Source organism: Microcebus murinus, chromosome X (assembly GCF_040939455.1).
Source record: "Microcebus murinus isolate Inina chromosome X, M.murinus_Inina_mat1.0, whole genome shotgun sequence".
NCBI classification, from domain to species: Eukaryota; Metazoa; Chordata; class Mammalia; order Primates; family Cheirogaleidae; genus Microcebus; species Microcebus murinus.
In genome coordinates, this window is record NC_134136.1 from 96,432,563 (window position 1) to 96,457,967 (window position 25,405).

The 25,405-nt window shown below is 35.8% G+C and overlaps 1 protein-coding gene across 6 annotated transcripts in view; it reads left to right on the forward strand.

The window, feature by feature from the left end:
• The first annotated feature begins 388 nt into the window (after positions 1 to 388).
• The window catches only part of CNKSR2 (connector enhancer of kinase suppressor of Ras 2), a 268,980-nt gene continuing 243,963 nt past the window's right edge, over positions 389 to 25,405 (forward strand). For 2 of the 6 annotated variants that reach the window (XR_012916031.1, XM_012784624.3), the window contains exon 1: positions 395 to 1,033. Coding sequence is in view for 5 of the 6 variants with exons in the window: in XM_012784624.3 (XP_012640078.1) it covers positions 970 to 1,033 (64 nt within the window). In the remaining variant the exon portion in view is untranslated. Of the gene's footprint in view, positions 1,034 to 25,405 lie in introns of all 6 variants that reach the window. The other 4 variants (XM_012784628.3, XM_020285003.2, XM_012784627.3 and 1 more) reach the window with 4 other exon arrangements.

Genomic DNA, 25,405 nt, shown 5'->3' on the forward strand with positions numbered 1-25,405 from the left:
ACGCTCAGCAGTGTTCCCCTCCCCTCGGTGGCGGGGCGTAGGTACCTCCTCAGCCCCCTCAGCTGCCAGCGTTCAACTGGTGGGCAGCCTGTACCGCTGAGGCTGCTGCTGCCCCTGCCGCCGCTACGTCCCCTCAAAGGTCCCCCAGAGCCGCGCTCCAGCCGCCCGCACCTAATTGACTGACTGACCCCGGGCTCAGACTCCTGCTGCCGCCACCACCGCCGCCGCGCACGCGCTCCTCGCGCGCCTCTGTTCCCGGGCCGCCCCTAGGGCGGGAACGCCAGGCGGCGGGCAGCCCGCACCTGCCTGCCTGCCAGACAGACCCTCCGCTCCGGCCTCGTGCCGGCACGCGCACGCGCCTCGCGCGCCTGCCGTCGGCCCTGGGGGCGGGACCGCGCGGCAGCGAGCGGGCGGGGGGCTCGTGGCGCGCGCGCCCCGCACCCGAGGGCTGCGGAGAGATATTTTGGGTGGCAGGAGGCCCCTCGTCATTTCCGCCGGGCAGCTAGTCGTGCCGGGGGCTTCACTCCCGTGAGTGAGGCTAACGGGCAAGTTGACTGCGGGCGGGCGGCGGCGGCGGCGGCGGCGGCGGCGGCGGTGGCGGCGGCTCCGTCCCTCGGCGGCGCCGCGACCCTCAGCAGCTCCAGCTATGAACTGAAGCCCCGCAGGGACAGAGACCCGAGAGGAGCGGCGGAGGCAGCAGTAGCAGCCGCCTCAGCCGGGACTGAACAGACCCGGCTTGGAGCCGCGACCCCGGCGGGTTTCCCTCCCCGTCGCCGTTCTCACCACTGCTGCCAGCCTTTGGCTTAGAGACATTACAGCCACGAGACCCGACACACAAAAGCCGCTTTCTCCGCGCCGCCCGCCCGGTGAGGCTGCGGTCAGCTAGGGACCCCACCTGAGGGAGGCTCGGGCTGCTGAGTTCGTTTTGTGTCTGAGCTCCGCGCAGGGCGCGGAACGGACTCAGTGCCCATGGCTCTGATAATGGAACCGGTCAGCAAATGGTCTCCGAGTCAAGTAGTGGACTGGATGAAAGGTAATGCCCGCTGTGGGGAGGACGAGACGGCACTGGGGTGCGGGGTCCCTGCGCTAGGTTAGGAGGGGACGCCCGCCGCTGCAGAGCCCGCCATCGGGGCTTCCACTGGCCGATTGTGGTACGCTGGGGGGCGGAAGGGGTCCTACGGAACTGGAAGGGGCCCGGGGTCCTGGGTCTCCTTTTGTCTCAAGCCAGAGGGGCGAGGAGAGGCGCGGAAAGCGAGGGGGCGGCCAGCGCCACCCGGTTGGAGAGCCGCGGTGGAATCCCAGCGCATCTTGCCCTGTCCTCGCTTCCCTGGCGGGGAGGACGTGGCGACCCTTGTCTTCTAGCTCAGGGAGGACGCTCCACCCCAGGACCTGTGCCCCAGGTCGCCCTTCTCTGGCCCCTTTGTTCCTGGGAAACCTGACTCCCCCTTGGCGGCCGTCCCTGCCAGGTGCCTACCCCAGCGCCAACTCTCCCAGCAACTTTTAAGCCCGCATAATGGGGTCAGGATGCGGCTGCCCCCGTTTGGAGCTGGGGAGCGCCCCCCCCCCAGATTTGGCTGAGGATGCTTGGGGCGGGGAAGACGCGCTACTTTGGGGTAAGGAAGGAAAACATGCTTCCGCTGGGACAGCATCTGCGGCGATATCTCCTGTGCATCTCCTCGTGTCCTTTGCCTCTGCCTTCTCCCATTGAGGCTGGTTGAGGCTTTGGACTGCACAGCATTTTTAGGGGCTCCGACGCCAGGTGCAAGGCGATGCGCATTCAAGTACCCTCGCATTTCTTCCATCTTGAAGGCGCCCCCCAATCGCCCCGTCTTTTGCCCCTATCAATTTCTAACAACCACAGTTATAGACACTCGCTCTCTTAGTTGCAAACGTGGGCTTTTTCTCTAGTCCCTGAGCTTTCCTGCCTCACTACCTCCCTCTGTTGTCTGAGTTAATGGGCTTGTTGAGGACCCCCCCCCTTCGTTCCCCAGGCCCAACTCTTCCCTAAGATTTTGGGAATGCTGAGGAGGGGATGGATTGGATGAAATAAAGGATCCCGACCGTACTTGGGAAATGTTAGAGCTTTGTTTGATTTAGCACCTGAGCACAAACTCTAGGTAGAGCCATCAGGGACCGAATACTTACCGTCTTTGAAAATGCCATTATGAAAATGAAGGACCCCCCCCCCCCTTCTTAGGGCTTGCGTAGCCGCCTGACTTTCTAGGCTCCAGGTACTTTAGAACGAAAAATGGGGTGACTGGAAGGGCTTGAAAGTGACAGGGAGAAACTCACCCCCCCCCTTCTTTTCCCTGGCCTTTTCGGCCTCTTGCTTATGCTTGTGGATTTTTATCTATTTTGCTTTCCTTTTAGTCCCTTACTTGCCCTTTTATTCCTCATTTACTTTCTTTTTTCTGGTATGTGGAAAGTGGTTTGTAACTGCAAAGCACACCAAATGTGAGTGAACTGAATTAAACCTAATTTGTTATTTATTGACTGCCCCCCTGTGTGCGGTGCATTGTGCTAAGGTGCCATGGGGGTTATAAAGATGACTAAGACAAAGTCCTGCAGTGGCTTATCTTTTTTTGCTGCTTTTTCTCTTTCTATATTTGCTACTGAAATTCCAATTTCCTAGATTCCCACCAACCCCCCCCCCTTCTTAGATACAGACAAACATCTGTTTTCTCTCTTTCTCAGTCATGGAAGAATGAAGCAGAGTAAATGCAGGAAGCGAGAATGCTTAATTAAAACCCTTTCTTTGAATTTGTCTAAAAGATTACCTTAGTTTGAGTCTGTTGCTGAAATATTCAAAGAAAAGCTATCTTGGCTCTATGGCTCTATGGGAGTCTGATTACCTTCATAGACTACCTCTTACAAATTCCCATGACGCTTGTAGGGAGTGCTGCATACTCCATCTTCTTCACCTCCCACCCTCTTAGTTACATTCTTGCAGCTTCCCCTAGGTCCACTGAAGCAAGTAGAACATTCCATGCACACATTCTGACACACATTATTAGTTTTCTAGTACACTAGTCCTTTAAAAATCTCTCCAGCCTAAAATGCAGCTTCTTTGAAGTTAGGTTAACATTATTAGCTGTGGTTTTAAATGATTTTTATATTTAAGTTGAATAACTTGTTTCATACCTGTTGGTAACACATTTTAGAGCTATTTGAAAAGATCAATTGGGTAGCCAAGATAGAATTTGTGTATGTTTGTACATATGCCTTGAAGAGAATGACTGATGTAATTATCTCTATATTTCAAGTCCCAAAATCCTTACTGCTGAAATTTCCATAACAATTCTATAAATTTGATTTGAGATATTATCAAAAAATGAGATTTTAAAAAATGGATGAAATGACATTTCCTCAACTTGTAGCTTACACTGTTACCTTAATTAATTGTTCTCTCTTTACCCTTTTCCCCCAAATAAACTTTAACAGAAGATATTTTAAAAACACTTTTCACCATTTCCTTAGATTCAGTAATGTTTAAAAGTCAACTGCTGACATAGACTGTAGCTTTGAGATGACTAAACCTCATTTGGTTTTGTATAATGTAGTGTTGTAAAGACAGTACCAAAGAATGAACAAGACTCTTGAACAACTGCAACATTGTGGGAGTTCTTCAGAGCATGCTCCTAATGTCACAGTTTCATCACCCTTAGCATTTAAAGCATATAACATATGCTTTCTGCTAGTCACAATCATAAATAGTTATAACTCTGTTTAGTAAAGTACATTCTTTATTTCTTTCTAGGGTATTTTTCTCTTCACTAACAGGAAAAACCATTAAGTGTAAACAATAGACATGGGCATATATTTATTTATGATTCTAGAAAATGTATAGAAGTGGCATAGAAACTCAGTCATCAGAGAGAGAAATGAGGAGGGAAAACAGGCTGACAAGATTAGTAAGCTTAAGTGGCATATATTTGAGATTATTTATGAGGGATCATTTATACATTACAATTTATTTTGATCTATTACTTTTTACTGAAATATTTGAGAGAGATGCAAATATACAATATATATTAGTAAAGATACAAGAAACACCAGCATATTTTGCTCACCCCAACTCCACTGTTTGTAAAATTTAATACTCATTAAATTTTCTACTGACAATGAAAATTTGATATGACACAGTGTCAAATGTTATTTCCAGTAAATACATGAACTCCTTATGAGTCAGTAATATAAGTAGCTATATCCCAGATTATCCTGATAGTACTTCTGGATATTTGGAGATATTTTATAGACCTTCAAATTAATTTTAAAAATTAATGTTATGAAAATATTTTTGAAGAAAATCAAATACTTATCATTTAACATTAGAAACCAACCTTCTTCAGTTGGAAATTGCATTCAGTCCTCTTGTGGTTTTGATAAGGGTTTAAAACTTAAACTTTGCAAAGTAACCAAGAGCAAACAAGTCATTAGAAAAAGCCATAGGCAAAAAAGTAGGCCAATAACTATTTCTAATTTTTGCTCAGTCTATACTCTAAAATGTGTTTTTTCTCAGCTCTTTTCTGTTCACTTGTAGGACCTAGAAATATTTCATAATCTGCAGTTATTTGAGTCCCCAGACTTTCTCCTTTTTATTTTGCTCACTGAAACATAACAAAAACCTTTGAAAACTTTAGGGCCCTTATTATTAATTTTATTATTAATTTTATTATTAATTTTCCTTGTTTGTGTCACACCCAGTAATTCCAATTTTATCCTCACACCTTTTCCACCTTTGAGAACCATTCAGACTAAGATAGTTATTTTCTAGGACCAGCTCCCTCTGTGACATTCTTCTGGTGATCTTTAATCCCTTTCTGGGTAAAACAAAATGATTATGGTTTTCAGAGTTAACCAACAAGCCCCGCTTTCCTAGTCTTCCCTTACTATCTCTGTGACTTTGCTCTAACCAATCTTATAATTCCTAAAATAATATGAATTTTTAAGATAGCCTTTTCTCAAGCCTTTCCATAATCACCTGCTTTATTCTTTCCTGCTTATTATAAACCATTTTCTTCAAGAGACATTCCTGACTTCTAATTTCTGTCCTGATGACTCAGCCATCTTGTGGATAGAAAATAAAATACGTTATTTTAGGTATTAGAAAACAAAACCAATGCTTTGCATACAATCCTGTAACAGAGGAAAATGTAGTGATGATATAAGGTCTATTCAGTATTAAAGTTAAAGGCTTTAAAGGAGAATATCTGATAAGGCAAAGAAGTTTTGAAAGATACAATGCTCTTTGGTAATTCTTTTATTCCCTCATAGGATCTAGGGCTGAGGTTGAAATTTAATTAGATAAAAGAAAATGTCAATTTTGAATTAAACTGTCTGGAGAGATCAGAAATAATTTTCTGGCAGGAACTTCAAACGTATGCACTATAAGAAAAATATGTTAAACTTAAGTGATCAAATTGGTTGTTTAACTTACTTTTGAAAAATTAGATTTTTTTTTCAATTGCAAGGTGATGACTAGGCACCAACAATCATCTGCTTTGGATTTAACATTTTCTTTTTTGGAAATAGGAATTTTTGTCATTTTAGGCAAAGAAGAAATTAACCTTTTTTATATGTAGAGTTTAGTTCACAAGAAACATTATTTATAGTGTCATTAACATTTGTTCCTTAAGGTAATACTTATGATTTAGTGCAAATTAGGAAGATGTAGATGTATTCTGGTCCTTAGATATTATTTACTCAGTACTTCTGTATGGAAGCTTCTTTAGTGGACTGTTTTAAATAAATTATTCTCTGCTTTGGGGAAATTAGCCTCTGTTAAGGGATGGTCATGTCATTGAAAAACTTATGCCTAGACAAACAGAAACACGTACCAACTAGTACACTTGGTAAATTTTTTAAAAGTTTGCATTATGTATGCAAGCACCATTGGAAAGCGAAGATGATAATTTTATTGAGTCAGGAAGGGATCCATGGGGAGGGTGGGGTTTTAGCAAATATTTAAGCTATTTATTTAATACTCAAGCTATTTAGGCATATTCTAAGAGGAATGTATCCTAAATGTAGAGGCACAGCAATTCTAGAGTGGATATGGGGTGATTAACCAGAGGGGTTGTATCTAGGTTTGTCTGCTTGAAGGGGAGAGGTGGGCAGTAAAGGGAAAGTGAGGGAGGAGCTGAGTAGGTGGCACAAAAGTACAAGAACAAATCTGCATTTCACAAAGACAATAAAACTCTCATCATGTCCTGAGTTTAAATAAATACCACATTATAAAACTTTGGCTGCCAAAAATAAGCCCACAAAGAATGTGTATTGAATTGGTACAGCTGTTTCAAATCTGTTTCTCAGGAATAATTTGGAAATAATGTTAAAATGAGTTATTTTGAAGATTAATTATATCATTAACATTATGTTGTTGGATATTTAGAATTTTACTGATTCAAATTCTTATATGAAGAATGGAGATAGACTTTTAAGTGTTCTTAAGGCAATGATAAATTATCATTTTTATTTATAACAGAGTAACCTCAGATTAGGGCTTAATGACTTTTAGCTATCTACGTGACTTCTCTACAGTACCTCACACATAAGGCTTATCGTGAAAGATGAAGTTATTAGCTTCTATAAAGTGTACTAGAAGGATGGATCATTGGTACTAATTTAAAAGGGGGAAAAGAGGATAAGTAATTTGAAAACTTGGAGTCTAAAACTTTTAAATTTTTATGACTTTGTCATGGTTTAGTGTCTGACTAAAGAGCAGCAAGTATAGTCTTTAATGTGGAATCATTGTGGTGCATAACAGTGAATTCACAGTTTTCATGAATAGCATAGGCCTATGCTCCTCAAAATGGTATATTTCTGTGGTCGTGGAAGCCAAATGACCAAAAGATATCAATGGTTGATTTTTAAACATTATTTTTATATTAAAACAAACATGCATATTCATGATGTGGAAAGCATAATTGGCATGATTTTAATGATGAGACTGAGGCTTAACAGGAATTTTAGGCTTGTAGGCTGTTTAAAGCTGCATTCCCCAGACCTCCCAGGGTTATGAGACTCTGTTCAGCAATTACGGATACAGCAGTGAGAAAGTTTGGTAAGCGGTGATTGGGTTTAGAAAAGTTAAAATTAATGTATTGTTTCCTCTTCTTCTCCTATTATTGCAAGGGGGCAATATATGACCTTTTTGTCAAGGTCATGATAATTATAGCATCTTAATTTTGTTTATTTGACCCATATACCTGTAGTTAGGATGAACTCCTTGAGAATCATTCTCATTTGATCCTATTCTTTCTTTTCTCACCCTTATCAGCTTAAAACAATTAATGGTTTTTCATTGTTTTTAGGATAAAGATCAAAGTCCTTACTTAACATGGCCTATATGACCCTTGAAGGTTTGATTATTGCCTATGAGATAAGCCTCGTGCCCGGCACCAGTTATACTGGCCACCTCTCCATTCTTCCTGTTTGCCCACCATTGGGCCTTTGCACTTAATATGTTCTCTCTTCCATCTTTTGGTCACCTAGTTAAGTTCTACTCATCCTTTAGATCTCAAGCTTTCCCTCCTCTGCCTTAGGAAAGCCTTCCTAAATTTTCCAAATCCCATGAAATCTTCAGTTACACACTCTTCTAGTACCATGTATATCTCCTGTGTCCCATTTGCTAGTTTTATTTCTACATTAATTTGTATGGTTATTTTATTGATGTACAACTACCCAACTAGATGAGGGCAGAGACCCAATCTGTTCATACCAATGTGTAAGAAAGTATCTTCCATAAAATAAGCCCTCAGAAAATATTTGTTGAGTGAAGGAATAAATTAATTTATTCACAGATTACCGTCTCTCAGCAAATTTGCATTCCTAAATGACAATGCACGTAAAGTCCCTTATAACACTCTAATGGATACTTCAGTGCCAATTTGTATATTGTATGCCAAAATACAGTGGAAATACAGTTGCTTTATCCATTTCTATTAGTTGTGTTGCTCTAGCCAATTCAAAGACCTAAATCATGGTTCCACTTTGTTATGAGATATTAATAATTTCAGTGATTAACACTTCTGTATTATGCCATAAATATAAATATGGTATAAATATTTGCTAATGTCACTTAATAGAACAACATGATAAGCAAATACTTAGTTGAAAAATAAAAACATACTTCATCATCTGAGCATTTATTTTCTTTCATTCATATTTTCTAATTGTTTCTTCATTTTGGTATTTTTAAAAGAACTCTATGTATTTTAGAATGCATGGTAGAGTGAAATTGATAAAATGCCTTAGGTTTGTCATCTTGTAAAAATACAAAGAAAAGCTCATATAGGAAATTAAAATGTATTTTTCTGTTGTGAGAATAAAATTTCCATTATTTGTTAATTAGTAAGACAAAATGGAAAAACGGCCCTTTAGTTTAATGAAAAACATTATCTTCTTTATTATATTTAATGTTAAATTTGCATTTTTATTAATGGTAATAAAATTAAGGTATTTGAAGATGCATCTTAAATCAGCATTTTCTTATGTAATATTCATACCTTCCTTTGATTTTGAAAAAAATAATTTTAATATTTTTAAACTAAATGTAGGTTTAATTTGACTAATTTTTTCTTTTTTTGAGACAGTTTTACTCTGTTGCCAGCTAGAGTGCAGTGGCATAATCATAGCTCACTACTTCAAACTCCTGGGCTCCAGTGATTCCCCTGCCTCAGCCTCCCAAGTAGCTGGAACTATGGGCATGCATCACCACCCCTGGCTAATATTTTTTTAAAATTTCTGTAAGGGTGAGGTCTCACTATGTTGCTCAGACTGGTCTCAAACTCCTGGCCTCAAGCAATCCTGCCACCTCAGCTTCCCAAAGTGCTGGGATTACAGGCATGAGCCACTGCACCCGGCCTATTTTCACTAATTTTTGAAGGGCATTTGTTAAGAACATATGTAGGGAATTATTGTAAAGTATAGCTTGCTAAATACAGATGCCTCATGTGGAATTTTTGTGAATTACATGCTACTAGATAATCACTAGTAGGCAAATTATAGAGATTTTTCAAATAAAGTATGCCTCCTCCCAGTTTAGAATGGTTAAAATATAAATCAGAATAAGTAACAATTTTAAGACCTTAACATAGTCATTTCAGTTTGTTAACTCTTAATAAAACAACTTTAGGATTAGATACAAAGTTAGTACCATAAAACAATGGATTGCAGTTGTGCCCTGATTTGACTTACAGCTATTCAACATGATGGAACAGCTATTCAACATGATAGAATTTTTTCAGCTTTAAAGATGATTTCATTTTTGTTCAATAATTTAAATTGCAATCATTAATTCTAATAGAAGCTTTCATTATCTACTCTTGCAATTTCAGGAAAGAAAGGGTTTGTTGGTATTTGCATAAATTCATTAGATTTTAAATTTTACTAACATATAATACTAATTAATATTTTAGTTTCTGTGTTCATCTATTGAGTATATTGTCACAGCATAAACTTGTTTTGAAAACCAACATTTATTAAATAAACCCAAACTCACACTGATGTTAATGTATGATAGTTTGCCCTGGTAAGAATATTGTTACATAACTAATATCAAGTTTAGCACACAGGATGTTATATATTTACTTGACACTAATGTTCTTAGAAATTAGTTTCATTAGGTAGGTTGGCTGGTCTTCAGATACAACGGTAGATAAGAAGAAACCACATTAAGTTAAGTTGCCGTTTAAAATGTTGCCCAATGCCTTTTTTTTTTTTTTTTTTTTGGTGTTTGAACTTTATATTTTGTTTCAAGTACATCTGCTATTTTTAAAACAGGCTTACAATATATTTTCTGAAGAAATGTACAGCAAATCAATGGAAGTCTGGTTTATATCCTAAATTTTACTTTTTTCAACTTGTTTACCAAAGATTATGAGAGTCTACTATCTAGTAAGTTTTTAGTTATACTTACAATGTAATTTATTAATTAAAAAACCTTTAAAATTCTAGCCTTAAATAATTCTGCTGAGTGATTCATTTCAACATTAGCTGAATTTTTGTTATAATTTGTTGTGATTAATATGTGTAGGAGTTTATTTCATGAATTTTGTCTTCAACCATCCACATTATTTTCAAAAAGTTTAATACTCCTGGGACTTGTGGTTATTTTTCTTACCATAGCAGAAAATTGAGATTTTAATTTTGTGTGATATATTTATATTTTGTTTTTTAAAACATGCCACTGAGGTATTAAACATATATAAAAGAGAAAGTATAGAGTTTCTGCTAATGGTGCTCAAAACAGACATGTAGTAGTCCAGTTGCTAGTTTTCCTTTTGGCCTGCCGGAGGCTATGTGGAAACCAAGTTCAATGTAGTATACAGCCAGTGTGGTATAGCAGGGCTAGGTGCTCCTCCCCCATTTCCCTTCATATGCATACCAGGATGAGCTTTGTGGCAGTCTCTGTTGGCACCAGTGTTGCATTAAATCAACAGTAACACAAGGCTTCCTCATCCAGAAGCCTGCTCTGTTGCCTTCTAGTTATCAGACCAGAGGCTTTGAGTTTGATGATGAGTTGTTACATGTAGAGAGAAGTTGGTTCTGTGGAACATTTGGGCTTAGATAATTTTTCTTTCTAGTCTATTCCTAGACACAATGCTTTGAGTTTGTTTATGGTAAAAACTTGTCAATTCAGATTTTGTTTATTTGGGATTTGTGATAATTTCACTAGGCTCCTATTTAAGATTACTCTTGGCCGGGCGCTGTGGCTCACGCCTGTAATCCTAGCTCTTGGGAGGCCGAGGCGGGCGGATTGCTCAAGGTCAGGAGTTCAAAACCAGCCTGAGCAAGAGTGAGACCCCGTCTCTACTATAAATAGAAAGAAATTAATTGGCCAACTGATATATATATAAAAAATTAGCCGGGCATGGTGGCACATGCCTGTAGTCCCAGCTACTCGGGAGGCTGAGGCAGGAGGATCGCTTGAGCCCAGGAGTTTGAGGTTGCTGTGAGCTAGGCTGACGCCACGGCACTCACTCTAGCCTGGACAACAAAGCGAAACTCTGTCTCAAAAAAAAAAAAAAAAAAAAAAAAAAAGATTACTCTTAATATGTGAAGAGAAAGGTTTGCTGATTAATCTAATAATGCAAACAAGCTTGAAAAGAAATTGTTTGACCTGAGAGAATACAGTGTATTCAAGTACTATACTTTGCCTGGAGTCATTTTCATACTGAAAATATCCTAGTTAGAAATGAGTTGTATTTTTAGTTAGAATTTCTGCATACTCAGAATCACGTTTTTTTTTTATTTTTTTGGAGCATTTTTGAAAACATTATATAATACAGCTTGGTTCTTCCTCTTATTTACCCAAATTGGAAAGGTCTCATGAACTTCGCATCTATTATTGCTAGTAATCCTTAAAAATGAGATAAAGGACAGCTGTTAAGCAGCTCAACAGAGATTGTACAACTATTCAGTAAAATTAGGTTTGACATCAACCTCCCCCCCCAACACACTGGATTGGATTTACACTTTAGAGGGTGAAGGGCACAGTTCAGGTATGTACACAATTATCTCTAGATTTGACCTTTTTAAAAATTTTCTGAGTTTTCTACCCCTTAAAAATCGACAACACATATAGTACAGTTAAGAGCACTTTGGAATCAGGTGCCTGGGTTTATATCTTGCCTGTACTATATCATACTATATGTGATATAGTAAAGTTAAGAGCACTTTGGAATTGGATACCTGGGTTTACATCTTGATTCCATCACTTCCTAGCCATGTGATCTTAGGTAGGGAGAGTTTAAGTAACTTGCCTAAGTTTTCTCATTTTTATAAAATGGAAGTGATAATATTACATAGAATTATCAATTTACCAATTTAAAAAGTGCTTCTACCTTTTGTAACATTTTTCTGTTGTGGTGTACTTAATGCCTGGTACATAGTAGGTGCATGATAAATGTCAGGTTTTTTAATTAAGGAAAAGATGATATTTGGTTGGCAATCTTCAGAGGCAAAAACTAGTAATAGATCATATTTATTGCTTACTACATACCATGTAGTGTGCTTAGGTTCTTTCCCTACATTAACTTTAAATTACCTTTAATTCTTCTCCTAGCTCTGAAAGGTTGGAATTATCTCTATTTTACTTATGATAAAACTTTTGCTTGGAGAGTTTTTTGGTTTGTTTTTTTGCTTAGAAATATTGGACGGCTTGTCTTATATACCTAAATTATTTATTGAACAGGTATTTGTTCTATTGAACAAACCATTTGAAGTGATTTCTAACTGGTTTCAAAATACATAATATTTCCACCTTGCCTTTCTACCAGAGGTAAATGTGACATGGGAGTGTGTGTGTATGTGTGTGTGTGTACGAACTTAAAGTAGTTCCTTTTAAAACTTTCACTTTAAAATAAATGAAAACAAAAATTTTTCTTGTAGAGAGAATGGTTTGAAGTCTCATTTTTTATGAAAGCTATTACAGTACCCCAGGGTAACAGACACTTTAAAAAACTGTGAACTGTGGTAAATTACCAACTATTTTGAAGTTACCTTAGACTTGTCCATTTCATTATGTACAGCACTTTTTTTCTCTCAAAGTGCTCATTATCTTGTAAAATCCATATGAATTAAAATTTATTTGGGGATGGTTTTGAGAATTTCATCATTTTCCTTGAAATCATTATTGATATCTTGTGTTAAAAAGCAGCCTAGTAAGAAATTTTTAAATATGGTAATACTGTGAATCTCTGGCCATATTAATTTTAAGATGTATCTGATCTAATGTTTAAAGGTAATGGTTTCTTACATTAAGTTTTTTTCAAATTAGATTTCTTTTTCAGTTTATTATTATACATATTTGTACTGGAAGCTAACACACACATAGAAAAGAAATACAGCAGAATATTAGCTAGGGAACTATAACAGTATTATCATACCCAAATTTATTCCTTAATATCAATATCTACTTGTTCATATTTCTAGTTCTTTTTTTCCTGTGTCAATTCTTTTGGACCCAACATGCCCTTTACATAAAAGACATTATGTAATGTCTCCTGAAATAAAATTCATAGATAATATAAGCTACTTACTCATGTAATTTTTAAAAATTCAGTATAATGCCCTCATTTTAATACAAAGAAAAATTATAATATATAACAAAATAACATAGGTTTCTATATGTGCATACTCAGTATGACTATACAAGGAGAAAATAATTGATATTTTTGCCTATTTATAATTAAAATATATGGATTTAAGAGAAGCATTAAGATCAGAAGTCATTCCATATAATAAATATGTACAAGAAAATGGAAGAATAGCTGAACTAATAGACACTAGAATAAAAACAAGTAGGAGAAATGGTAATGAGCCAGACTCATTTGATATATCATCCTAGTAATTTCTGTTGAGCATTTGAAAGTCATGTGGGAATGAACCACAGCTTTTTGGAGAATGGCAGATTCTAGGGCTGAGGCAGGGCATATACAAGAAGAGCCCGGAGCATCTTGTAATGCCAGAAAGTAAGGAAGTGCTCAAAACATACAATGATGAGTGCATATCAAAGACTCAGGAGCCAATCTGAAGAGCTCCCAATAGCTACCGTTGGCACAATTTGAGCAATAAAATAAAGTAGTATTGGATTATAACCCAACATGTAAAATAAATATCCATGAATCTATATTGATATAAATAAATGATTCAATGAATAAAGACATGGGCAAGAAGAGTCAAATCTTCCATACAGAGAATTCTAAATAACTTACGTAGCTACTCTTTGCCCTCCCCACAAGGAGGTGGCACTTAAATCCCCACCCCTATATTGTGGGCTGTGCTTAGTGACTTGCTTCCGAAGTGGAGAGTGTGGAAAAGGGGAAACATATAACTTTACAATGGAGAAACCTGGCAGTTGCTACCTTGGCCAGGTGATCAAGGTTAACATTATCAGTGATAAGTCATGTTGATATCATGTACCCACGATATGATGTGATGAGGATGACACTTTATCTCTGTAGTCTTCCTTCACACCCCTAAAACCCAGAACACCATTTTAACCATGAGAAAAACATCAGAAAAAAACAAATTTGAAGACATTAGAATACCTGACTAATACTCCTCAAAACTGTCAAGCTCATCAAAAACAAGGCAAATGTGAGAAACTCACAGACCAGAGGAGGTTAAGGAGACATGATATTATCGTATTCTGGATAAGATCCTGGAACAGAAAAAGCACATTTGGAAAAAAACTAATGAAATCAAAATAAAGTGTGGAGTTAGTTTAATACCAGTATGCCAATGTTGGTTCCATAGTTGTGACAAATGTATCATAGTAATGTGAGATGTTAAAAATAGAATATGGAAGAGGGGTACACAGGAACTTTTTATATTATTTTTGCAATTCTTCTATAGGTCTAAAACTATTGTGAAATGAAATTTAAATAAAAAATAGAATGTAATTTATTTTCAAATTTAGTAATATCAAAAGATAAACAATATCTCATATGTTAAGTAGCTTTGTTTTACCTCTCTAGGAAATAAACTTTCACATAAAAATGAAAAAGGTAACTGGAACATAGGGCAGTTCTTCAGTGTGTGGTATTGTTACATCCATTGATCTAGCAATCATTTGGTAACTTGATCATTGTGATAACCCGAAACTTTGCTCAATTATCAAAATGCTCCCAAGAGGCAATATTGGCCCTGGCCTGGCACCAAGAACCTCTCCTTTACCTTTTCTCTCCTTTTTAAACTTTATGCTTTTCCATACATGAATAACATTTTTTAACTTTATGAATACATATTATTGGTGTCTTCTCCCCCATTTCTTTATTCATCTTGTCATTTATTTATATTAATATGGACTCATGAATATTTATTTTCCATGCTAGATTATAATCCAGTGCTACTTTATTTTATTGCTCGAGTTGTTCCAACTTTAGCAATTGGGAGCTCCTTCAGATTGACTCCTGTGGTAATTTTCTTGAATGACTGTTATACCTGGTTTTCATTTGACTGAAACTAATTTTTATAATACTTGATTGGCATTTTTATCTTTTGCTAATCAGGAAGTATGTTTAAGAAAATGAAACTTAATGTACACAGATAGGATGGAGACCACCAAAAGTTAGCTTCATTTAATTTTACCTCAATGCTAACCAATTTGCAATTAAACTCTTGGACAGAAGAGTGTGCTATTCTAAACCTTGTTAAAGCCTGATTCCCAGTGCTCCTTGTAATTGTAGTTTCTGTTTCATGCAGACAATTTGTGTAGGAATGTTAAACAAGGCATGAAAATTTTTAAGCAAATAAATGTGGTTTATAATAATTGATATTCAGCTGTATGTATAAATGTGTATATAAATATGCATGCATATTTACTTAGTTAGGACAGATATTTGCCTAGGGCCAATTTGCTGAAATTAAATATAACTAAAAGAACTTTTCTACTTGCTTCACTGTGAGGAAGTCAACATTTTTCTTCTTGTCATTAAATGTAACTCCTTATTTTCATCTTAAATGGGGCCATGTCTGCATTTAGCAGGTGAGTTTGGGTTATGAGAATAGTTGCAATTTAAGACCTCCATTGGTCACATCAAGAAATTCTATTAAATTAAAAACAGAACTACTTTAATACACTTAATTCCTGTGCCTTTTTGGTTAAAATATTATTTGTTTTTTAGTTTACTGGTGTGACAATTTTAAAAAGAGCAGGCTTTGGTAATAAGTAGATAAAGAAATTGTGACAGAACTTAATGCATTAACCTGATACATTTTTTTCTTGCCACAATAAATTGAAATATTATAATTATTCCAATTTAAACCTGATTCCTTTGTATTAATACACCTCTGTAAAAGTATAAAGTTCTGCTAATGTTGATATGAATGTCTTAGAATTGTCTCCCTGGTTTGCTGCTACATGTCTTTTTCTGACTTCATGCTCTGTGAGTACCAGCCTAGCTCTGCATTAATGTGCTTTCTGTGGAATGCTTCAGCTTTCTGTACAAAGTATTGTTAAGCTATGCTCACAGGAAATGAAGGAAAGTTAGTTTTGTTTGAATGCTTGACATTTAAAGAAACTTTCAAAAAACAGCCTGCATAGATTATACACTAAATATCAAGGGTTTGAAGCTATTTTTGAATATGTGACTGGAAAGGATGGTTTGACTTTCCAAGATTTTCCAATATCTTCAAACTTTGGCATTTATCTCAGGTTAGGTGGGCAACCTTTAGATTGAAGTTGTTTTCAAAACTTTCCAATAATACTTTTCATAAAATTACACAGATTTAAGATGAATAGGTATTGTAATAATACAAACAGCTTTGTAATAATTAATGACAGAATGTTAGAAGCAAATTGTGTGATTTGCATGACTTATGACATACAGATGGTGAGAAGTAGACTTGGAAGCTTTTTCAGGGTGCAGATGGACACGAGTTCTTCAGTGAAGTTAATTAAGAGTAATCATTGTATAGTAACCACTGTCTTGTAGGCTGTTGTGAATTTAGTATTCTAATTTCCAAAATAAAAATGCCAGGTGATGCCTTTTAAAGCTGCTGAAAACATCTGTATCACCTGTAGCCATGTCAAAAGACTCACTCCCCTATTCCTCTCTTCCTCCATCTTTACATTTCACCCAAATGAATAAAAAAGATTAATGGGACAAATATCTAGTAGGAAGCACTGTATACAGAAGACAATACAAATGATCTATAGTACTGACTTGGGACTGTAAGACTCTGGTTGTGGTCCAACCCAAATTCTGTCCTGTATCTGCCATATATGTTTAACTCATCTCTTTGCATCTCAAGCCCTCAGTTTCTTTATTTTAAAATGGAGGCCAGACATGGGTGGCTCATGCCTATAATCCCAGCACTTTGGGGAGCTGAGGCAGGTGGATTGCTTGAGGCCAGGAGTTGGAGACCAGTCTGGACAACATAGTGACACCACCCACCTCTAAAAAAATTTTTTTAAGAAATTAGCCAGGCATGGTGGCACATGCTACTCAGGAGGCTGAGGTGGAAGAATCCCTTGAGCCTAGGAATTCAAGGCTGCAGTGAGCTATAGTGAGTTATGATCAGGCCACTGTACTCCTCCAGCCTAGGTGACAGAGTAAGACCCTGTCTCAAAAAAAAGAGAGATAATGAAAGTTTACTTTATAGAGAATTTTAAGGAATAATTAATCAAGATATAGTCCAGACAGAAGTGGAGTAACATTCTGACACTGACAAAAAAAAGTTACTTACTTATTACAGTATAGGATTTAAAAATGATCTTTATGAAAAAGATTTTTTAAGTATTCCAATTTAGAAACAAATTACTAGATATAACTCACATATGTTTGCTTTAAGACATAGTATGAAAAGATTATACTGATTTTAAAATATATCTAGGGTATGGATTTCAGGTGGTTGGCTCTCTTGGGCGCTCTTTTCCTCTTACTAGCTTCAGTTGTCTATGTAGCCACTTCTTTTTTTAACAGCTTTATTGGAGCATTTCTCTCCAAATCATTTTTTTTCCTTATTTGAGTCAAATGATCACTTAACTACTTCAGCCTAATTATTAGAATGATATATCCCATTCTTCCTGCCAGGGAAGGCTAAGTATGAATATACCTCATTTCAGTAGTAGACCCCTGTATATTATGCTTCCTTAGTACTTCTTAGCATTATTTTATCAAAAGGTTCATGATTATTGACATCATTTCATTTCTCAGATCGTGTCTGAAAATTGGAATATAAGAGTTTTACTATCACAGGTGATGAAAATTATTACTAAGCATTGAATCCATGCAATGAAAATGACAGGCACTTATGAGCAGTAGAGTTCCATTTAAGTGATAAGAATGTATTAACTTTTCATAGGAGAAACGGGCAATTGTAAGAAACAAATAAACCAATTCATTTGAGCTTGGATCACTGAAAGCGAGAGACTCACTGGCAAAACAATGTCTTTTCTCATTCATGTGTCACAAGTGCTATTTGGATTAAGGACATCTGAGAAGCATTAAGGTGACAGATTAGTTCCCATGTTGTTTGCATAGAATTGTTATTGGAAAGTGTACTTTCCCAAAACTCCTATGCCAGCTTTTAATTTTTTTATTACCAGCAGTTTTGTTTTTCTCCTTAGGTTTCATCTTTTGACTTGCATTTGTGTTTTCCTTTGAAAAATGTTCTGTATATCCAACTAGTACATCTTGTGTAAACTCGCATGTCAACTTGCATGTAAAACTTAGAGGAATTTTAAAAATATAAAAATTTTTTAAGAGCCTTATAATCAATATAACCTGTAACAATGTTGACCTTAAAGCTTTTGAGAAATAGTGTTCACCATGATTTTGTTGTTATTGCTACTTCTTCAATCTTTTTGATATTGTTATGTTTCTAAATGACAGTGAATGATAATATGTCAGATTTTATACTTTCATGCAAACTTTGAAGACTGGCATTTTTTTTTGGCTTGGAGTAGGGGATCCTGAGCCATTCATAACTTATTATTTAAAGCCACATAAGTAAATGAATGCCTTTAAAAAGATAAGATCATGTGGTTGAGACAGCTCTACTTCTGTCTGTCAGGGTTGCCTAGGGTAAATAATTTGGATTTCTGGTTTCCTTTCCTATAAAAGAAAGTTGGGTTATATTGTCTTCTTTAAAACTCTAAGATTCTATTATTCTAAGCTTTTAAATTCATTTTCATATTTAATTTATAAGAGATGAATCATTAGCTTCTTGATTTTCTTTACATCTACTTTAGTGACCACTAGTGACAGTTGAATTTTTCAGCTTAATTTTATTCTGTTCAGTAACTGAATGCCAAGCACAAAACTGCATGTGCTTTACACAAAGGCTTGCTGTATAACAAAAACAGAAGATATATTTTTAATTTAGGTGGATTTGAATCCCCTAGGTCTAGGTCACCAGTGACAGTTTACCTTTACAAATTCTGGTTCATAAATTCCTAAGATATTAGGTTACAAATATTTCTCCTTTTTTCTTTTTCTTTTTCTTTCTTTGTCACCACTGAAAATTGTTACAGGTTAGCAAGCAGGTCATAGAGCAAATACTCTTTAGCCCCTTGGAGAGTCTAACGCCTCACCCTGCCTTTCTTTGCCTGCTCATTGTTAATACGCACACCCCCCAAAAAATTTCAGGTGGCTGAAAAGTCCTACTATCCTAGAAACAAAAATATGAATTCCAAATACATAATACCAAGGGAAGTATAAATTAGGATATGTGGTACATGGAAGTTGATATGGAGTATCTTTTAAAAAATGTACTTCTTGTTCATGGTGTTCATTTTTAAATCATACTTCTTGAATCAAGGTCTATGTAATGATAGTTCTGTAAGATATGTGTGAATGAATTGAACAGATTTGTTTTATGGATAGAGTATAAGTACATCCCTTAAATTCTTAGGAAAATTTATACCTATTTTTCTGTTTAACATGTGTGGTTTTAATTATATTTGATAGACAAATTTGAAACACAAACTCAAATACAGTTCTTGTGTCCATTATTGAAACACATCATTATTTAACACAGTTTGTAACATTTCTTTTATAACAGAACATGCTTGGTTTCTCTACACACTGACACTGTTGTTCTCTGTACAATCTATGAGATGAATTTATAGAAAGCTAGAACGAGAAAGAACTTTTAGAAATCTCTTGGTCCTATGCCATAATATTACATGTAAGCAGTTGAGCTCAGAGAGGTTAAAGGGCTTGTCTAAATTCACATATTTTTGTAGCAAAATTAATATGACAAAGAACCCAGTGTATGAAAACTCAGAAATAGTATGTTGCATAGATCTTTTCATTGTTATGAGGACATCTCTGTTAGGAACAAAAGAGAATGAGTTCTTTTGATCACTAGTGTCAAAGCTAGAGCACATCTTGATTAACACATGCAACAAGCCTACTTCATAGAATAATCCTCTCATTAAAAATGTTTGTTTTAGATTTCATTTTATCATAATTGAATGTAAAATTCTGAGAATGCCAAACACCATTTATAGAGAGTTAAAATGCTATTAGCTGCTAGGAAATCTTCTCCTGATGGTCTTCTAATCTCTGTTTGCTATGACTCAATGATTTTAAATCTCATTTTCTAAAGCTTTGCAGATTGTTAGTGTAGTCCAGTGCAACAGGATTAAACACAAATCTGAACACATAGTACTTTTTGAGGTCTGTTTAGAGATGAATAAGTGCTGAATCATTTATTATAATTATTTTACTTTCCCATTTAAATTATGAACAATATACATGCACATAAAACTCTAAATGTGAAATAATTTTTGACCCTATAATCTTTAACTTATATGTATTAAGTAAACTTCATTCACACTACTGGAATTAATATATTTGAATAAATTGGTCCCTTGTATTTTATAATACAAACAGCTGTCTTTGATACATCAGAAAAGTGTATTTGATACAACATATTTTTACGCCCATGTGGGAGTTTAAAAAGTTGAGCTCATAGAAGCAGAGAGTAGAATTGCAGTTACTAGAGGCTGGGAATGATAGGGAAGAGGGGGACATTGGGAGAGGGCTTTAGAAGAGGTTGGTTAACCAATACAAAATTACAGCTAGATAGGAGGAATATGTCCTAGTGTTCTATAGCATTATAGGGTGACTATATTTAACACTAATTTATTTTTTAATTTCCAACAGCTAGAAGAAGGAATTTTGAATGGTCCCAACACAAAGAAATGATAAATGATAAATGTTTAAGGTGATGGATATGCTAATTACCCTAATTTGATCATTACACATTGTATGTGTGTATCAAAATATCACTGTATATCCCATGAACATTCACAGTTATGTGTTAATTTGAAAAAGTGTATTCGAAAGATCAGGGCTACCAAATTACTTCAAAATTCGTTCAGAGAGCTTACGTATTGCAATTTTCTCCTTCGTACCTATTTTAGATACTACTTCCTTCTATATAGTGGATTATGTGTCATTTATACTATTCTAATTCCTACCTCTTTCCAACATTCTTACATCTTAGTGTTAGTTAAAGCCTCAACAATTGGAATCTCAGATATTAAAGAATGTTTATTTAAAATTGAGGGTAACTATATGAGTATGACATCTGTAATTATCAGTAATTTGATAAAGTATGTAAATTACATGACCGTAGTGAGATTTCTGGTAATTATTTTAATGACTAAATAAATAAAAATATTTAACAAAATGGAAACATATTAATATAGTTCTAAGTTTAATATGTATGTGTGTCTCTTGTATTAAGTATACTGTTAAGTATTCGATAACTGAGTGAAAATATTAATAGAAAGTACTTTGTTTTCACCACTGTAATGCCATTGTATGGATTTTTATATTAAACATCTTCACTAATGGCATTTAGGAATTGCTTTCTTTTGCATGTTAATTTTTAGGTATTGCAGTTTTCAAGATTTGTCATTCTTTAAGAAAGGCAAAAGTATGTAACTTAATCACTTGAGAATGAACTGTGCCATTATGCACATTTTCTGATAGCCACTGTCGAAGATAAAATACTAAGCCTTTTTTCTGCTACCATAAGAAGTGTGGTCACCTCAGGACAGCACTGAGTCATACTTCTGGGGCCAGTAGGAAAAGTTTACATCATTGGCAACCACCTGGGCTCTTCATGTTCCATGGCAAATGGCAGACTGGCACATGGTGTAACTGAAATGTTTCTCAAATGTCTAAGTTCCAGGAAAAAATAATGTTAAGGAATATGAAAACTGAAATATTTAACTTCTATTGAACCAGCAGTTTTGAATGCTTAATTTAGTTATGCTTGTTTTGCAAATCTGTAATTATGTTTTAGTTTAACTAAATTTAAATTATAACTTGATAGGTTAAAACTAAAGTACCTTGCACAATAAAGAATTCAAGAATTGAGTCTTGTTCCTATATTTTTTTTAATATGCTAACCAGTCTCAATCTAGACAGCATGGGAATATGACCCTTAATGTTTTTTCCTATCTGTATATATGATGTTGGTTAATTTAACCAAGGTCTTTGCTGGCCTTCTAATTTATATGTAATATCTAAAGCATTTGTGTAATTATACAGAACAGCAATATAATATTATAAAACTTTATTGATTATCCTTTGATAAATACCAATACAATTTGGAACTATAGAAGCTTCCCACCTCCATCTACTCAAATAACCTTACAGCATAAATGCTGTTTGAGTGTTTCATTAATGTGATTTTAGCCATACATAAATTAACAACCTTATAAAAAATAAAACCTTTAATTTAATGGCTTCTTTTTGAATGTACATCCTCAGTTTAATTATATGTGAGTTGTTTACTGTTTTATAGTAAAATATATGTACTACATAATTAGGTATTTTTAATAATTGCTCTAAACATTGGAGTATTTGATAACTGAGTGAAAATATTAATAGAAAGTAATTTTGTTTTCACCACTGTAATACCATTGTATGGTTTTTTATTTTAAACATCTTCACTAATGGCACTTAGGAACTGCTTTCTTTTGCACGTTAAGTTTTACATAAAAACCTTTTAGGATGGTGCAGTTTTTCTTTTCCTTAGGTGATCAGAATGTGCCCATTCTAAGTTTTATCAGAATTTTTTAAATATTTTTAAGTTACATTAGCTTGTATTTCTGAATAATAGATAGGCCTGTCAGGGCTGTCTACCATGACCATTGTATAACTAACTAACTCCAGCATAGTCACTATATTACAGTGGAAGGAAAATGTGGACTTTGAAGCCAAATATATCTAGATTTAAATTCCAGCTTTGCTACTTATTGGCTATATGGACTTGAGCACATAATAACTTCTTTGAGTTATTCAGTTTTCTCTCTCTCTCTTTTTTTTTTTTTTTTTTTTTTGAGGCAGAGTCTCACTCTGTTGCCCTGGCTAGAGTGCCGTGGCATCAGCCTAGCTCACAGCAACCTCAAACTCCTGGGCTCAAGCAATCCTTCTGCCTCAGCCTCTCGAGTAGCTGTGCCACCATGCCCAGCTAATTTTTTTCTTTGTATTTTTAGTTGGCCAATTAATTTCTTTCTATTCATAGTAGAGACAGGGGTCTCGCTCTTTCTCAGGTTGGTTTCAAACTCTTGACTTTGAGCGATCCACCCGCCTCAGCCTCCCAGAGTGCTAGGATTACAGGCATGAGCCACCATGCCTGGCCCTTTAAGTTTTCTCATTTTTGAAATGAGGAAATAACAATTACTTCAAAGAGTATTGAGGTTTAAATGAAATAATCTATGTAAAAGACATGCCACAGTCACTAACACTTAGTTAAGTTCTAATTTAAATATTGGCCATTTATTAGTACCACCACCAATACCACCTATAAAGGAGGGTTGTAGTCAGGGGGTGATAATGTATACAAAGATCATAGTAGGAAATGGAAAAATATTGGTTATTATTGTTACTACCAGGTATCATGCCAGTAGCTAACAATTAATACTGTAATTGAAGCTGACTATAAATAATTAGATATTTTTTGAGTCATTCCAGTGACCAAAATTACATAATGAAATTAGAGAAAAATAGAAGATTACTGAGAAAATGAAAATAAAGATTCTAAGAATGGACAGCTCAACTTGGCCTACTCACACAAAAATTTCTGATTATGGGGTTCATGTCTTAATATACTTGGATAACCCTTTTCTAACCATTAAAAAAGTCATACTTCTGAAATGTAGGACTTCACATAATTTTCATTTGGCTATGCACAGTATAATGTATTTATTTAAGAGATGAGGTCTCACCCTGTCACCCAGGCTGGAGTGCAGGGACACGATCATAGCTTGCTGCAGCCTCGAACTCCTGGGCTCAAGCAGTCCTCCGCCTCAGCCTCCCAAGTAGCTAGACTACAGGTCCAGATTACTGTACCTGGCTAATTTTTAAATTTCTTTTGTAGAGATGGGATCTCACTATGTTGCCAAGGCTGGTCTCAAATTCCTGCCTCAAGTGATTCTCCTGTCTTGGCCTCCCAGAGTGCTGGGATTACGAACATGAGCCACCACATCTGGCCTATACACAATATTTTATTATGATTTAACAATGTCTGAGTTTCAGAAGACTTCAAGAATAGTATTTGGCACATGGGCACAGTAAATATTCATCAAATGAGTGAGACCACCCCCATTAATAAAGCCTGATGTCAGACAGCTCCTACTCTTAAACTTCTGTGTCATATGTAAATTTAGGAATAGGGCCAGGAATATTGTATGTCTCCTTTTTCTTCTCTTTCTCCCCTTCAAGACCTGAAAAGATACGTTTTGTTTAATTTAAAATCAGAGATTCCCCTTTTATCTGTATAGATTAAACATTTTTATTGAACACTTTTCTTCTATGAGCTAAAAAGTTTAAAGATTGTTGCCCTGAATGACAAGCCATATCAAAATATAGAGAGAAAATATTTTTAAATGAATAAAATGTCTTAATTCTTTTTGGACAAACTTGCCTAAATTTGGAGGGTTCATAATGGCGCAAAAGGGTAAATGAAAGATCACATGTTAACACTTTCATGTTTCAATCACTCATTTCTTTCTTAGTTCCTTATAAGTTTTTTGCAGTGGCAGAAGTATGCAAATATAATTTTAAAATCTTTTAGTCCTTGTATTTAAATATACAGCTGTACGTTGTTCAAACTTGTTCCTTTTGGCCAGGATATATAGTTTCTGAGCAATGATTTGTTAAATTAAGAATTCTATTATAAGCCAGGATGTCAGCAATACTAATAGTATTAGAATGAATGAGCTTAGAAAACTGGGTTAAGAAATGATCAGGAGAAAATAAGAAGGTTGGATAGTCCACTATAAAGATAGTCCTAGAATAGCTGAAAATTGTCTATAAGGGTAGACAGCAAGATTTTGACATTTTTATATTATGTGATCAAAAATAGTAGATTTAAGAAATGGAAATAATATGGGTTCATATTTCTTGATAATTATATCTACATTAAATCAAAATAGTGATGACATGAGCTATAGTGATCTGGCTCAGAAATAATTTTGGCCTTTTTCAAAGCTGGAAAAATATCATTTATGGGCTCGGGGCACATCATTTTTCAGTGGCCTGTTTTTTACCCTTTTCCTTTCATAATTATGTAGTCCTGTAATGAGTGTGTGTGTATACTTGTGTATCTATATACCTATTTCAACAGAGTAACCTACATAACATATAGCAATCCCTATCTTTAGATTAATTTCATATTAAGAATCAGAACACATTTTCTTTTTTACTACCTTTGTGTTTAGATCACTGTGTAGCTCATTCTGGAAGAACAAAGAAACAGAAATGACAGCATTTGATCCCAAGAGACTTCTAATCTACAATAAATGTAAAACTAGAGACTTGTACAAATGGTAACTATTCATTCAGTGCCTACTGTCAGTCACTTTTCATACTTTAATGACTTGATTTGGACATTGCAGCAGCATCTCTAGGGTAGACTTTTTTTTTAA